This window comes from Strongylocentrotus purpuratus, unplaced genomic scaffold, assembly GCF_000002235.5.
Source record: "Strongylocentrotus purpuratus isolate Spur 01 unplaced genomic scaffold, Spur_5.0 spur5_scaffold_8, whole genome shotgun sequence".
NCBI classification, from domain to species: Eukaryota; Metazoa; Echinodermata; class Echinoidea; order Camarodonta; family Strongylocentrotidae; genus Strongylocentrotus; species Strongylocentrotus purpuratus.
Genome location: NW_022145614.1, coordinates 24,148,563 through 24,165,125, shown reverse-complemented (window position 1 = coordinate 24,165,125; position 16,563 = coordinate 24,148,563). Strand labels below are relative to the sequence as shown.

The 16,563-nt window shown below is 35.6% G+C and overlaps 1 protein-coding gene across 1 annotated transcript; it reads left to right on the top strand.

Annotated features, from left to right (window-relative positions):
* The first annotated feature begins 288 nt into the window (after window positions 1-288).
* LOC115920385 lies at window positions 289-15,518 on the top strand. The gene is made up of 7 exons (XM_030976108.1): window positions 289-330; window positions 10,435-10,558; window positions 10,639-10,770; window positions 11,280-11,438; window positions 12,720-12,896; window positions 14,323-14,645; window positions 15,501-15,518. Exons 1-7 carry the CDS (start codon window positions 289-291, stop codon window positions 15,516-15,518), a joined length of 975 nt encoding a protein of 324 aa, XP_030831968.1.
* The last annotated feature ends 1,045 nt before the right edge of the window (window positions 15,519-16,563 follow it).

Sequence of the window (16,563 nt, the reverse complement as noted above, 5' to 3'; positions counted from 1 at the left end):
AGCAATTAAGAATATGCGCAGTGGGGTTTGTAAAAATGGATGCACGTCGAACCTACCTGTAATGCCATCGGAATACGCCCTCTACAGTAGTAACTGCTTATCAGAATCATTGCAATCATCTCCTGCATTTGCAACCGACCGGGCGCTACTCCTTTCGCATAAGATACAATTTTGTTTCACCAGTAATTCATCAAAGACATTGGCAGGCTCATATCCCGTATATATGGATTGATTTGCGAACACAATAGGGCTATAGAACTCAGGTTGTCACAGCGATCGAATATCATCATGTCTGCTCACGGTAAAAAAGGATGGACAAGTATCATGAAGGTAAGAATAAAAGTTTTCTGATTATTTTTTATAGAAAAACAACCTATGAAAAAATATGTATCAGAGGTAATGCCCGGTTTTGGAAGCTAAAAAAAGGGTGCTTTATGTTATGTTTCACAATTCTGATAGTTAATTTCGAGGGTAGATCGATCATGTACGAAAAATTTTATGACATATACCCCCTTTTTATATTTTTTAATTGAGTTTATTGTTTAAATTTTTTTAAAGAGTTATTCGAGGTCGCTGACAAATGACTTTTATTGTATTAAGGATCTCACTAGTTTCACTGGTTATACCTGTTACACTCATGTTATATTAAAAGGATCGGATGTGTACATATGCCGACCACACACAATGAAACTTTCTTATGATGATAGCTCACACACAAATATTGGAAGATGGCACAAAAATTGTTCTTTTTAAGGGGGATGCGGATATTGACGATAACGGTCAAGATGTCGGCATACAAACTACGTTGTAGCTATGGCGTACTGGTTTTGTTATGTTGATTATTTATGAGGCTAGAGTATTTTGCATCTATACCCACTATATTGATTGCCTACATTAATGTTCTTCACACATTGAGCGATGAGATGATAAGTTAATATCCCACCCATTATTCAGCGGCGGTGGAGCGTCTTCCAAAGTGGAAGGGGGGCACCAACAAAAGGGGCACTTTCTGGAAAAATGGGCACCTACAAAGGAAAACCTCAAAGTGAAAATATGCAATTTTAAGACATTGGTATATACCCCTACATTGTGATTACATTTTTAGGGATGATTTCAATGTTTTTTCTCTCTTTACATGGTCCAAGATACTGCTTAAGCATCCTAATTTGAAGTTGGGTGTGATGGTCTGAATATATTTATTTGCGAGCGAGCGAATCAAGTGAGCAAAAATATAAATATTTTTGAGGTCGCAGTGCGAAAAACTACATCTTATAATAAAACGGAAAATCAAACAATTCTGTTTGGGGTTTTAAGCACATTCTAATCATGAAAGACTGAAAAGATATTTAATAAGAAATATAATTACATCAACTGTAAATGCGAGCGAGCGTAGCACGCGTGCATTGGGAGAAATGAATGAAATTTTTTTAAACATACGATAGTATTTTTATTTAAGTGAGAAAAAACCGGAAAATCATGTAATTTCAGAAAAATTTGTAAATCACTGGAATCGAATTAGAAATTTACCTGGTTTGAATTACTTTATTTGGGTGGGGGTGGGGGCAACTACCCCAAAGTCCCCCCCCCCCCCTCCCCCTCTCCATCAGTACGCCAGTGTGTACGTGTGTGAATGACTGAGTTGTAGATATCAGTGGGTTTTGTTTGGGGTAGGGTAGTACATTAAAACTGATTTCATTCATATTTTTTTTTCGATCGTCATTTATAAATTGTACATGTATTCAGCTATTTGTATATGTTTTCACGATGAAAAAGAAGTATATTCTCAAACAATCATTTGTATCGTTCGATATTGAATAAATCTAAAAATTTATTACGCAAACGTTTTTTTCTCTCTCTCTCCCTGCATATAGACGTGTGTTGGTGAGGGTGTGTGAATTTTGTAATGATTTTTTTTCTACACAAATATCATATGCCTTTTTCTATAAAACTTCGCCTTTTTTTGGTTTCATGTACCGTGCGAACTAAAACATTCTTATGCTCAATGCAATTTTTGTGACTCACCCAAAGATTCCTCACTGGTTTGTTGTATATAGGCTTAATAGAGTGATAATTATTTAAAACGTTTCCAAATTGTTTTAATTTGCAGGCTAACTATTCATTTACTTTAAAATGTATTTTCATAATAGTTAAATGTATAAACAAGTGAAAGTTTTTTATAAATTTGTATGTAAATCAATCCAAAGGTCGATACACGGGTCTGCCTATAGTGGCCTATAGTCACGACCATATACAAAATATGCCGATTTTTAAAGCTTTGAAGTGCTTTTTATATCAATTATACGGGAATACTGATGCACGAAATGGCGGAAATGTATACAATGGAAAAGTATATAAATGTTATAAATCAAGAGAAACAAAACTTAATTCATCAAAGAAAGTATCGGGAGTTTTTATTTCATTTTTAAGACTATTTTACTTTTGTACATATTTTGTTGATCATGTACAAAGTTGACTCAAAGTATTCACCGCAATGGAAAGAAAGATTCTTGTAATATGGTAAGCTCACCGCACAGTGTACGTTCTTCGCGCGATCCGAACTTCAAGATATTGGTTTTATGAATAATGGTAAGAATACTAACAACCGGAATTTGACTGCATTTAAGCCTTCTAGTCAGAATAAAAGCCGAATCGGCTTCACATCGTAGACAAACGCACTACTGGTATGACGCTACTACGATTGTTTCCTCCAAGGAAGCTTGAAATTAATTGAAATAATAATTTCATTAATCGTATGACTGTTTAAATAATCGATCATTAAGATTTTAGAAGTTTGAATGTTCATATAAAATGCTATTGTAAGTTCTTCCAGAATGGGACCGTGGTGAGATCGTAAAATGTGCGGTGGGCTTTGGAAGACTCTTCATTAACTTACCCTTAGTTTACGCAGAAAGGCGAGCATAAAGTAACAAACGGGCAGGGTTTTAGGCCTACCATATACAGTGTGAGTCCAAAAAAGTTTACACCTAGAAAATTGCTAATTATTTCATAAATCATCTATGAACAGTAAAGTATTATACATCTGAAAGAGTGTTTTATCCCGAATCATTAGGTATCATTTTTGTGTGGTATGTGTTCACGCTTGGATGAACAGGAGGTATTGTTTGCGAGAGTGCAAAAATCGACTTGCACAAAAGTTGCTTATGTGATGTTTGAATCAAACAATTGGGATTTGGGTATTAATTCGGTCTTTGCAGATCCAAATGACATCCCGAACAAAATTAATCATGCCACACATATCAAATATCGAATATCAACGAACATTGTTGTGCGCGCGCGTGTGTGTGCGTGTGTGTGTGTGTGTGTGTGTGTGTGTGAAAAAAGCATATGCAATGCATCTCATTTGATACATTCAATTCATTCTCTCACTTTAATCCCAAGTCGATTTTTGCACTCTCGCAAACAATGCCGCCTGTTCATCCAAGCGTGAACAAATACCACACAAAAATGATTCCAAATGATTTGGGATAAAACGGTCTTTCATAAGATGCATAATAATTTACTTTCAAAGATGATTTCTAAAATAATTAGCAATTTTCTGGGTGTAAATTTATTTCTTTTTGACTCACACTGTATAACATTGTTGACCAAGGGAAGTCTCATCAGCTTCAATACTGTTCTTCCTGAAGGCCCTGCAATTATTATTACCAAAGCGATCGGGTTTTTAGTCAATTTCTCGACTTTATACTCGTATTATCGACCCATCTTATAAAATAATTAAGATTGCGCACGAAGGACATGCATTGCACTTATTGATTAGACGGTCAATCAACGCGACAAGTCTAGCTAATTATTTATGACTTACATGGAGAAAATAGGGAAATAGATAGATAGTTAGAGAGAAAGAGAGAGAGAGAGAGAGAGAGAGAGAGCAAGGAAAGCGAAATCATTTTACTTGAAAAAACCAACAAGATCGGAGAACAAAGAAACGGAACGGGCAATTGAAGACTGAAGAGGGAAAGGAGAGAAGTCAAGATGAGAGGGTCGAAAAGATTAAGGGAGAGAGTAGAGAGTGAGAGAGAGAGAAAGAGAGAGAGAGAGACGGGGTGAGCATAAATGGAAGGAGAGGGAGAGAGAGATTTTTAAAAAAAGAATGCAAAGAGAATGTTATGCACGAAATGAATATTTCAGCTTCACTGATCAATTTCTTTTCGGTAGGCCCATATATAATTCAATGTTGCAATGTTTCATTTTTCTTTCACCAGACTTACTCTTGGACAACCTGTTTCCTCATCGTGAACATATTATCTCCTGCAACAGGTAACCTCCTAAAATAATTCTTGAATAAAAACATTCTAAAACAGCCTTTGACAACGAATGCAAATAATAATATTCAATTTAATTGCCTTTTATTGTCCATTCAGGAAAAAGAAATTATCACTGGTTTTACATACATTGTACATGTACATAAAACAAGAAGAAATACACACTACAATATTAGTAAATGTACTTCATCAGAAACATAATAACATTCTGAAAATAATTATCACATTGGAAGACAGACAAACATTTATACATTAATTGCAGTATACTTATAAACTACATCCATGTTACCATTTCAAGTTGATTCAAACCTTTAAGCTTCCTGTGTGTTTATTTGAAAATGTGGATAATTTAAGTGTTATGAGCCCTGACATAATTCCGAACAAATACATGAATTGAAACTAGTATTTACGTTTGAGGTGACAAACTCCGGACTTGGGCGGTAAAGGTAGTGTTTCCATTTTGCAGCCAACATCAAATTATGTAGAACTTTGCAGGAATTATGAATATGTCAAGTATGTCCTATCTGTGAAACTTAAACGTTAGCAGTATCCTAGTGTTCAAAATATGCAAAGAAACCCGTTTAATTCCTAGACTTCACTGTCAGACATTATTAATTGACTTTTTTTTACTTTGAAAATAACATACATAAATGAGCTGTAAAGGGTACATGAGCATTTGTCTACATCAATAACCCACTTCTTGTAATGGCCAAAATTAAACTGATGGAATCTTTGCGCAGCACAAAACGTTTGACCATTCGGTACAAGGGTCTGAAAATCAGACTATTTAATAAAACGACTGCAATCCCTAAATTCGATTCGACAACTATCAGTCATTATTCTCCCACAAAAAGACATTTTCAATCCCTTTCGTTTTGAGGGAAGTTCTAAATTAGTATTATCTTTCAAATGCCGTTGGAAATTAACCTTTTCATTTTTTGGGCCTGCAAATCATGGGACATAGTACCTTTAAATAGATGAATGGCGTTAGGGACAAATGATTGCGTGAAACAGGTTTCCTGTTTGCGCGGTGCATGCGCATAGACGTAAACCTGAACAGTTAAATTGAAAGTTCTCGTTGAGTGGGTGGGTGGTTGGGGTCCTGCATAATTTAGATGAGGCTCTGTATTGATAAAGGACTGGTAGATCTATCCCTAATGACAATTAGCAATCAGCATTAGCATTAACAATTAGCATTAGCAATGAACGAACACCCTCATGTATTATTTTGGACGTTATTGTCAGGAGCCGCCAAACTAGTGAGGGTGTGTGTGCGTGTGGGGGTGGGGGTGCACTTATTATTTTCCTATATTATTATAAAAAAGTTCTATCTGTAGCTACGTTTCATTTCACGTCATTGCAAAATATATTATGCTCGTTCAAATACCCATCTTCCCCTCTTCACACACACACACACACACGCACACATCAACTTAATGGGATTAAGGGACAACTGAATGATAATTTCCATGTAACATAACAAAAATATCCGTATGATATAGAACGTCATATACATACATTAGATTTTTAATAACCTATCAAATACATTCTTCTAAGTTGTGTTTTCACAGTGGAATTATTAATCGAATTGCCATTAAAAATTTAATAAGAATTTTAATGGCAGACCCAGGTATAAGCCTTTCATAGACCAGCATATTTTCAGTATAACTTGCACATTAATTCTGTCAAGTTTATGCTTATACTAACTCATGTCTATGAGCGCAGTACAGCATGTTTATATGGTAGCTGCGCTATATAAATGGACATCTTGATATTATTATTATTCTTTTGCTTCCTCGTTTATTTTTTTGTTATTTTGAAATACATGTAAGTTCAATCATTTTCACGCGTAGATATTCAATAAAAACCAAATTATCCCAAGGCAATAGCGTTAATTTTTCTTTCATGAGTGTATTTCGTGTTATTTTTAATTATCACTTACTTATCTTAACAACTAGAACAAGACAATTGTCGTTTCCATACCCCTTACATAGCTTAGTCATTTTGAATTTGTTTATATTTATTCATACTTATTTAATTATTTGTTTATTCATTACTATATATTTGTTTATTTATTTGTTTATACATTAATTTATTAACATCTACTTCTATATTCATAAATAGGTTTAAAGGGATAGTTGAGTTCTGTTGCAGAGGGCGCTACACAAAATAATTGTTTGTGAGATAATGAAAAACTGAGAGTCCAATTTGAAAGCACATACAATTTAAATGACAAAATTATCTTTGTTTGATCAAAATCGGTTCAGAGACGGCTGAAATATCCATAAATATAACGATTTATAATACACTGTCGCTCATAAAGGTGGAATATTTTAGTTTTATCCCAATTCATGGAATTATTTTAAAAATTATTTAAAAATAATAGATCTAGATAATAGTATACATTCTCAGATGTTATTGAATAATAACTTGTCAATGTTTGTTTTGCGGGACTGCTAAGGCATGTGTATGCTACTATGCTTATTAACTAGGGGACCTACCCCCTCAAGTCATAAATGACAGCAATGAGGATTAATGCCCCACAAAAGGGCACTAATATATCACATCGACACGGTTTTGATCCTGGGGCCTCACAGTTACGAGGCCATTGTTTTGTCACTGAACCATGACTGTACGCAGCGGGGGCTAGGGTAGGGGGCAGTTTCCATAAATAAAATAAAAAACAGAAAATGTTATAAATCTTCAATAATTTATTGCATTTTACCCTGGTCCCAAACATAAAGAAATCCTCTAGACGGCCATGCATTATGGCTCAAGGCATGGGCACACAAAAGATTTGTTTATGTTGGGAACCGGGGTAAAATGCAATAAATTATTGAAAATTTATTGCATTTTCTGTGTTTTTTATAATTTATGGAAACTGCCCCCTACCCTAGCCCCCGCTGCGCACAGTCATGGTTCAGTGACAAAGCAATAGCCTCGTTACTGTGAGGCCCCAGGATCAAAACCGTGTCGATGTGCTATAAAGTGCCCTTTTGTGGGGCATTAATCCTCATTACTGTCATTTATGACTTAAGGGCATAGGTCCCCTAGTTGATAAGCATAATAGCATACACATGCTCTAGCAGTCACGCAAAACACACATTGGCAAATTATTATTCAATAAAATCTGAGAATGTATACTATTATCTAGATCTATTATTTTTAAACAATTTTTAAAATAATTCCATAAATTGGGATAAAACAAAAATATTCCACCTTTATGAGCGACAGTGTACTTGTGTACCACTACAATTATTAGATAATTTGAAAAAGCCGTTGAAAAAATTACGTCGTATTTCAGTCAATGCCGATGTTGGCTTTTTTGTTGGCATTTTCGTGTTGCTTATTATACGCCCACCAGCCGGCCAATGTATTTTTTTTTTAATTAAATAATTAATTAACGGTCACCATATTTTTTTTAAAGTGGAGCTGCATTGGTTTGATCGTATTGGCTCCATTTCACACATTTGAGGGTCTAAAATTACCTTCATAGCAATTTTAGGTTCTAAAAGGGCACTAGAAATGTCATAGATAAGAATAAGACCAATAACCATGCACTTTGAAGGCATTTGCGGTCTGAAAACAGAACTCAACTTTCCCTTCAATTATTTATTTATCTACCGATCTATTTATTAATTTATTCATTCTTTCATTGATTTCCATTGTAGCATCATATGACGTACATGACGTCTGTCCTCATGTGACCATGACGTCATGTCCTTTGATCACTCTGGAGAGCGGGGAGACTGTACAATTAATCCCGAAACTCGTGCAACCCGATCTAGACTGGTTAATATCCAACCTCCCGACAGACCTTCCGATTTCTGATGATGTCCGGCATTACTATTGCACCGAACCAGGTAGCGTTTACATGCACAATCCTCGAAATGAGGTGGCACGAAACAAGGTTGAGGCCTCGTTTTTTCGAAGGTTTATATCTCCCAAGTTTCGTACATCCGAAAAAATGAATTTCCCAAAACCAGGAAGTTCCTAATTCCATGGTTGAAAGAGCGTTAATTTTTCCTTGAGTATGTAGTTCGGAAAATGAAAAAGAGCTCGTTTTTCGGGTGGTTAGTAATTCCGATAAACATTATTGTTGGTTCTACGTCATTTTCGAAATTACGTAAGCTTTTCATTTTCGGAAGCACGAACTATCGGAATATACGAATTATCGGAATGACTACCTCCGGAATAATGCACCTTCGGAATTATAGACCTTCGGAAAAATGTACTTGAAAAACAACGTTGGAGCCGAAAAAACGCAATCGTAATTCATATTTTTTCCTCTTCTTCTTCTTCGCTGCTTCCTTCAATCTCGAAGAACTTTGGTGTAGCGTTCGTCAAAAGGATAGGGTGCATGTGCCATTAATTAACAAGGTGCAAGTAAAAGCAGCCTTGGATCTCGCTGCTGAAGCCTCTCGTCTATTGGAGACAAAAGGCTTCGACAGATAGGGCTGTCACGACATTGGATGGGGTGTTCCATGTCCTCACATTTCTAGGGATGGAGGAGTTCTGGTGTTGCTGAGTCCTGGACTGAGGTCGGAGATACCCTTGTGTGTGAACAACTCTTGTTGGTGTGATGGATTTGGTGATGTGTGCCTCTGAGTTGAATGGAACTAGCTGGTTGTGAATCTTGTAGAACATCACAAAGCGAAGGTGTTCTCGTCTCTGTTGGATTGATGTCCATCCAATCTCCTGCAATATTGAAGATACGATGGACGTGTTGCTGCCCTCCACGGGATCATTTCTAGCTTGTTATTGTATTTGGCACTGAAAAAGAACCATTTTATCATAACAAAATCCGAGCTTGTGAATTGCCATTCTATCGTGACCAGGCATAATATTACAAAAACGTTATTCATTCAATTTAATTACAAGTTTAGATTCACGTAAAGGAGTGTCGCAATAATTATAGTGGCTAATTAAATTGACTCTCAAACCAACCGTAAAGGATTCGAATCCTAGGCCGGCACTGAAATGTGCTTGGCAACATATACTTGCCTCTCTCCACCCAGATGTTAAAGGGTAATATTTTGAAATCGACAACTTACCGTAGGATAATTGCAGGGCCCCAATGAAGAATAGAATTAATGCTGAAGAGCCTTTCCTGGATAAACAAGAAATATTTGTGATATCGCCAGACAGTTATAACCTTTTGACTTCCAGGCTGTTTTTTTCTTTTCGTACCATTCTATTATGCAAAGCTTCCTCAGTTCAAATTGGCTCTTGTCAACTTTTCAAAATTCATTTTCCACTAAATGTCTCATGCATACTAGAGGCTTATCACTTTAAACTTAAAGTTTCAAATGAATGGTTGACATAATTATAAAAGAAAAGTAAACATGATAAGCCAAGCATTTTTACTATGATTTTTTCCTGATAAAAAGTGTATGAAACATTATACATAATGATACATTTTCGTTTTGGTTTGACAGTTTATTGAAGGGGTCTTTTCATTTACGCTAGGTGTTCACACGTAAGATAACACATTGATTAGGTCTGTCTTAAACCCCACCACATGCCCTCAACAATGACAATGTCAATTTTCAAGAAAAAATCCAGTAAATGGCGATTAACTGCATCTAACGTTGTATCGGATTTGATTACTTTTGAACAAGCCATCTTCGATGTATCGTATAGAAAACCGGGTAGAATTTGTGTTAGGGAAACAGTGAGTTATTAATAATGATTCGGACGAAAATAAAATGTCGACTGTAATTGAAATATAACGAATCACACCCACATAGAATCCATTCAAATCTTTATAGGAGCATATTATGTCGCATAATACAAAACCGTCTACCGAAAAGCCTGCTCTAATATTTCGAAACACAAGACGAATTTATACGTAAAAGGCTGTGAATCCATTTAAGTGTGATATAAATTATGATGTATACATTTCATTAACTAAAGTTTACTGTGCTACCCTTTACGTCCCTGCGGCAGTAGCTGTTCTACAGGGGGAAAGAGAGAGAGAGAGAGAGAGAGAGAGAGAGAGAGAGGGGAGGGGCTTAGGGTAAATGTTGATGTGGACAAACTTGTGTTCCCTTTTTTCAGAGACACTCTGTTTTTTTAATAAATGTATTAGACCCTTGGATAACCAATTTTCTTATCCATCTTTATCCCCCTGTGTTATTTCTGTTACCAGCATGCCGCTCAAACCCTTGTCTTCATGGAGGCAATTGCGGGGAGACGGAGACAGGATTTACTTGTCTCTGTTTGGATCGCTACCGTGGTGAAAGGTGTGAAGAAAGTAAGTGACAAAGAGGGAAGTAAAGCTTTGGGGGGTATGGAAGGGATGGGGGGGGGGGGATAAACCGTTGTCTAAATTGGAGATGTATGTACTTGTTAGGAGAGCGACAATGGCAAGATAAGAGTGCACGCCGCTCAAACCCTCGTCTACATGGAGGCAGGTGTGAGGAGACAGAGACAGGATTCACCTGTCTCTGTTTAGATCGATACTTTGGTGAAAGATGTGAGGAAAGTAAGTGAGACAGGGCTAGAGGCAGGTTAAGGTTTTTGTTGTACGGGAGGGATGGGGGCGGGGGACCTTTGTCTAAAATGGAGATGAATGTAATTGTGAGGAGAGCGAGGTGTGAGTATGCTAAGTGTGACATGGCAGAGGCAGATTCAGGTATTAGTAGGTGGCGAGGGGGGGGGGGAGGGTGTCAAACAGGTATTACTGTCTCTTCCTAGATCACAAATCGTTCATCAATGATTCACTAGTTACATTCACACAAACACCAAACGTGTTCTAATATGACTAAGATTTGAGTACTTAGGGACTATGATGTTAGAATGGGTTGGACAATTTAGCGCCCTACGCAAACTAATTTGTATATTCCGGTTTGATGAGAGAGCTGAGAAAGTTACATACTTTAGACACTTTAAATCGCCGTAAAGTCTTGTTTTTCCCAGGTCACTAAAGTAGTTCCATTCTCTTTCAATTTTACCCTCAATACATCTGTCATATTTTGATTTAAAACTCTTCAGATGTAACCATCCGTTCTTTAAAGCTTCTTGGTGAAAAGATAAATGAAGGAACACTTGCCTTAACGTCCCGCTCCAATCCTAACACATACGTGCTGGTACATGAAGATCATTGGAACAAGAACTTATCCCAATTGGCATGTCAGTATCTAGGGTTTGAAGGTAAGACATTATCATTATCATGTTAATGGCCCTCCATTTATGTCTATTATCTGCTTTTCTTAATCAGCTGGTATTGCTGATTTCATTTGTGGTTGCAAGTTTGTTCTGCCATTGCAAATATGTAAAGCATTACCTTCCCCTGCTTCTATTTCCAGCAATCTTCCCTGGTAATATATTATGTAAAGTTGCCGTGGTCGAGTGGTTAGTCGCCAGACTGTCGATCACAAGGTCCGCGGTTCGAGACCCGCCCCGACACTAATGTCCTTCGGCAAGACATTGACCTACATTTGCCACACTCAACCCAGATGATGTAAATGGGTACCTGACAGGAATTAATTCTTTGAAATGCTAGAGCGCCGTAATGGCTGTACAGCTAAAGCCGGGGTAATAATTCACAAGTTTGGAAGCGCTTAGTGATTGTAATAAGCGCTATATAAAAACTGACTTTTATTATTATTATTACATATTTTTCTAATTTATCCTTTCTGTATGATAATGTGAATACAAATTGCATTTGCTTCTCTCTTATTGTGTTGATGAACACTTCTTTATTTGTTATCTTTCCTGTACATGCTACATTCATAATCTTTCTCAAGAACCAGGTCCATGTGACCTTTAATCTTCTCGCAAGGTCTTTGTCTATTGTCCAACACTCACATCCGTAGATAAAAACTAATCAGATATAAACGATTTAAAGCTACGATTTTTTTTCTTCACGGTAATGTTCTAATTTTTTTATAACGGATTCCATTTGATTAGGTGTACCCTTTGCCATTTGCAATTCTTTCATTTATCTCATGAACACTTTTCCAATCTGATGCTACAATGTACCCAAGGTATTTGAAAGTGTAAAGTTGCTAAATATTGTTTCCCCTTATTTGTGAGATTCTAATGATGGATGTGTTTGGGTCTTTTTACAAATATTATAATACACTCTGTTTATATATTAAGTTATTTATTGATCTATTTAAAAAAAAGAATCATCAAACACTGGTGACACGATCAGAAGTATATGTAGAATATGGTAAAAGTTGGAGATTTAAATTCCATTTTTAGTTGATTTTCTCCCTCTTCAACTTGAATCTCTCTCTTATCCTTTCCAGTTGTCAAAACTCTTGCTTTGGGGGCATACCCAAATTATATATGTTGCATGTCGTCACAAATCAGTTCTTGTGGTACCCGATAAAGTTAATAATTTGATGTGATTTGCATTTATTTTCTTCAAAATAATATTGTGACTACTCTGGTATCCTACTTTTCACTTAAACTTTATTGAACAAGGAGTATTTGCGACGGTGAGCGGTCCACTGTACGAGTCCTCGTCCATCGATGCTCCTGCTGAAGCCGAATCAGTGAAATGCCCTGCTAATGCCACAAACATTACCGACTGCTGGTACAGTGAGACTAAAGTGGGACAGATAAACGAGAGTGAAATTATTTCCATTGTGTGTTGCCCCGGTGAGTAATAATAATAATAATAATAATAATAATGATAATGTAAGTAATCGTGATAAAAATAAATAATAATGATAATATTAATACTGTTAATCGTAATAATAATAATGATAGTAATAGCGATAATTATGATGATAGTGTTGATAATATAATGATAATATGCGTTGTCTACACAGGGTTGACACAGAGTAACTTCATTATTAAAAATTCATCAAAATGAAAACATGTTTTACATATATTTACAGGGAGTCTTAAAAATGGAGAGATATTTTGATTGGCACCATCTTTAAAAATACTCGACCATCCTCGATGAAAAAAAAATCATTGATAACCTGCAGTAGAATCCCCGAGTAATCCTGTGAATTTCAAATAATTCGAGCGAAAAATACTAACTTATAATGATTATATTTTTGTAATGACACGCAGTATTTTCAAACTCTTGTTATTTCTTATTATTTCTTAATTGCAAACGAAACTTGAGGATGGATTTCAAATACAAATTAAAACAAAAACATATAGATAACAACTGTAGAACCTTATACGTACTTATATGAATAACAACGTGCAACAATCAAATCATTAAACATTCATTAAATAAATTAATGAAAGCTCATGAGTAGGGCTACAATATTTCATAACGATTTTATTGTTACAAGTCATTGCTACGAGGAAAGTGTACTAATTTGCATCATTGCACAATAAGCGTACACCTAGCGCCTAAACGTTTCGTTGCAAGCTCTTAAATTAACATCAATTATTAGTACAAAAATGGTTAAGAATTAAAAATAATTTCATTTTCTCACACATCAATGTAATTGAATGTCTGCAGTGTTTTTTGCATAACATAAATTAAATTTAAGAGTTGAATATGAAAAATAGTTTAATAGTTTCTTTAAACAATGCCATGTGTTTCCTATTGTATAGTGATTGCTCGTCATAATGATTGAAATGTAAATGCATAGAAAAGGCACGTAACTCACAATTCACGTAAAAACCTTCTTGAAATAATTTCTTTTGCATCTTGTTCTTAAAAGATGTTTTAAATACAGGTTCATGACAATATCTTCATGAAAATATTTGTCGCGAAAGACGAAAGCGATCTCTTTGTAAACATTTCACAAATTATACATTTTGCCAAAATAATGTTATCTCTTTAGTATTTACTTGGATTGTATATCCTTATAAGATTTAAGGACAAGCTAGGGCATATTATAAAACCTCACCTACAAAATTTCACCGAGGTTGGTAAGATGCTTTTTAAGTATCATGATCTCGTTGCATTTTTGTCACGCCGTGTATACTGACGGTTTTATGACTTGCTACGGTGTGATATATAATTTTCACTCTCGTGTTTTATTTTCACTTCTAGGCCTATGTCGTTTTACTCTGTTATAACCTTTTTTTTTTATCTTGACTTAATTTTCAACAGTGAACCCATGTAATATATCTGGTCAACCACTCGGCCTTGAAAGTGGTGCTCTTCCAGATTCGGCTTTCTCTGAATCATCCTGCTTCTCGGCGTCCTATTGCAGCCGTTTTGGCCGCCTGAACGCTAAGACAGTCTGGATCGCATACCCGTCCGACCAATACCAATGGATGCAGGTCCAATTTGAGTTCAGTTACATCGTAACGGCCGTAACGACTCAGGGTAGACATAACGCTGATCAATGGGTGACGTCATACACTTTTTCGTCAAGTTTTGACAACGTGGCTTGGACTGATTATTTGAATGTATACTCTGGATCAGTTGAGGTAATTTCAAAATTGCGGTTCCTCAATTACATTACAAAAACAATTAATCAGTGGTCTTTGTGTTCAGAGATATACAATGTAACCTCGTTGGAACTCTATATGACTGTGGAAACTTTGTTAGCTTTGTTAATGTGCCATGGCTGCAAAAAAGTACCCTGTCCAAATGAACAAACAAAACGAGAAAAAAATTATATTACTTAGAAATAAACCGATTGGATTGTCTTGCTGAAGTAAAAGTTGGTAAAACAATGTTTTTATATACTGTAATTTATAAAATCAATAGTGTTATTATTATTTATATTTTATTTGGCAGTAAAGAAAATACATGAGAAATCAGAAAACAGACAACTAAGCAAGTATATATAAAATATTATACATCAAATGGAATGCCAGGGTCAGAAAATGTTAACTAATAACGGTAGCAAAAAGCCTTCTTTAATCCCCAGTTCAAGTGGTTGCAAATGTAAACTGCTTTTTTGTTAAATGTTCAAGATAAAAATATCCACCTAATGTTAGTTTATGATTAATACCGAACAAAATTAATATGCCATCAACAAAACGATTTGTAAACAAACCGGGAGAGAAAGTAAAGAAGGGAAAACAAAGGAGAAAAGAAGGAGATACAGAAAGAAAGAGCCTTCCAGTGTAACATAGATTGAAACAAAGAAATAAAATAAGAGGGATAAAACATAAATGGAACAAAAAGGAAAATCCTTCATATTCCATTATCATTATCATGCACAAAATTAATATACCGCAGCTCTCCTGGAGAGAAAAAAAATCATTAAGTTGACAAGGTTTTTGAAAAGTCACAATAAGTTTAAGTTGTGCCATATTTATTTTGAAGTTCTAAAGCTGGGGAACAGGAAATAGAGAAAAGTAACTCCCATTTCTCTTTTTATGTATGATGGTTGATTTTAAAAAAGTGTAATGGGCAGAAGAAAATTCAAAATATCAATATCATAATATAGGCCTATTTATATCAAAACATCAGAAGATCATAAAACCTTACAACCCAATACGGATTTTTTTTCTTCAATTTTAGATAAGAAACAAGAATCACTAAAATGACACCTTGGTTGAGCAAGCCATGTTGATATGGAGGTTTCGACAACCCCTGAGCGCTGAACTCAGTATAGCTCTCTTCCATTTTACACAATACTGTCTAGGATACTGAAATATGGACTTGAAGAAGAAAAAGAAGGAAAAAAAAAGAAAAGGAAAAAAAATGATATTCGCTCTGGCTCTTCTTGACTACAAGGGGTGTAGTCAGCATTGTATTAACACTCAGGCTGTATAGGGTTATGACCTAACGATGAGCTTCATTAAGAATGAGTTTGCCTTGCAATATTACTTAATGTCATTCTCATTAACCATGTTTTTGTATAGATATTTCCGGGAAATTATGACCGTGATAGCCATGTGACTCACATGCTTGCTAGGCCGATAGTCGGACGCTTTTTCCGGATCTATCCAAAGACCAATCACGGTTTCCTTTCTTTGAGGATGGAACTATATGGGTATGGACCTCTAACTGATGCTATTGGTAAGTGCAGCGTAGAACTGTTAACAAAAGAGAAGGTTTGCTTCTGGTAAAAATGAAAAAGGTGACCTATAATAATATTGATGCCATAGGTAAACGGAGAGTAGGACTATGAAGCAATACAAAAGTTGTTGTATTGCCCTTTGCGACCAAGCCCAAAATATTAAAATCTACCGTCGGCTTTTCATTAAAGTTTTTTTTTAAACCTTTTTTTGGGGGAAAAAATATTTAATGAATGAAAAAAATATGTATTAAAGCATTCAAAACTGAAAATATCAGCCCAAAGAGGGAAAAAAGCCACGACAAAAATCAACATACCGACCCAGGTGCTGGCACCAAAATGGCAATGCAACTTTTTTTGTTTGTTTAGGCATT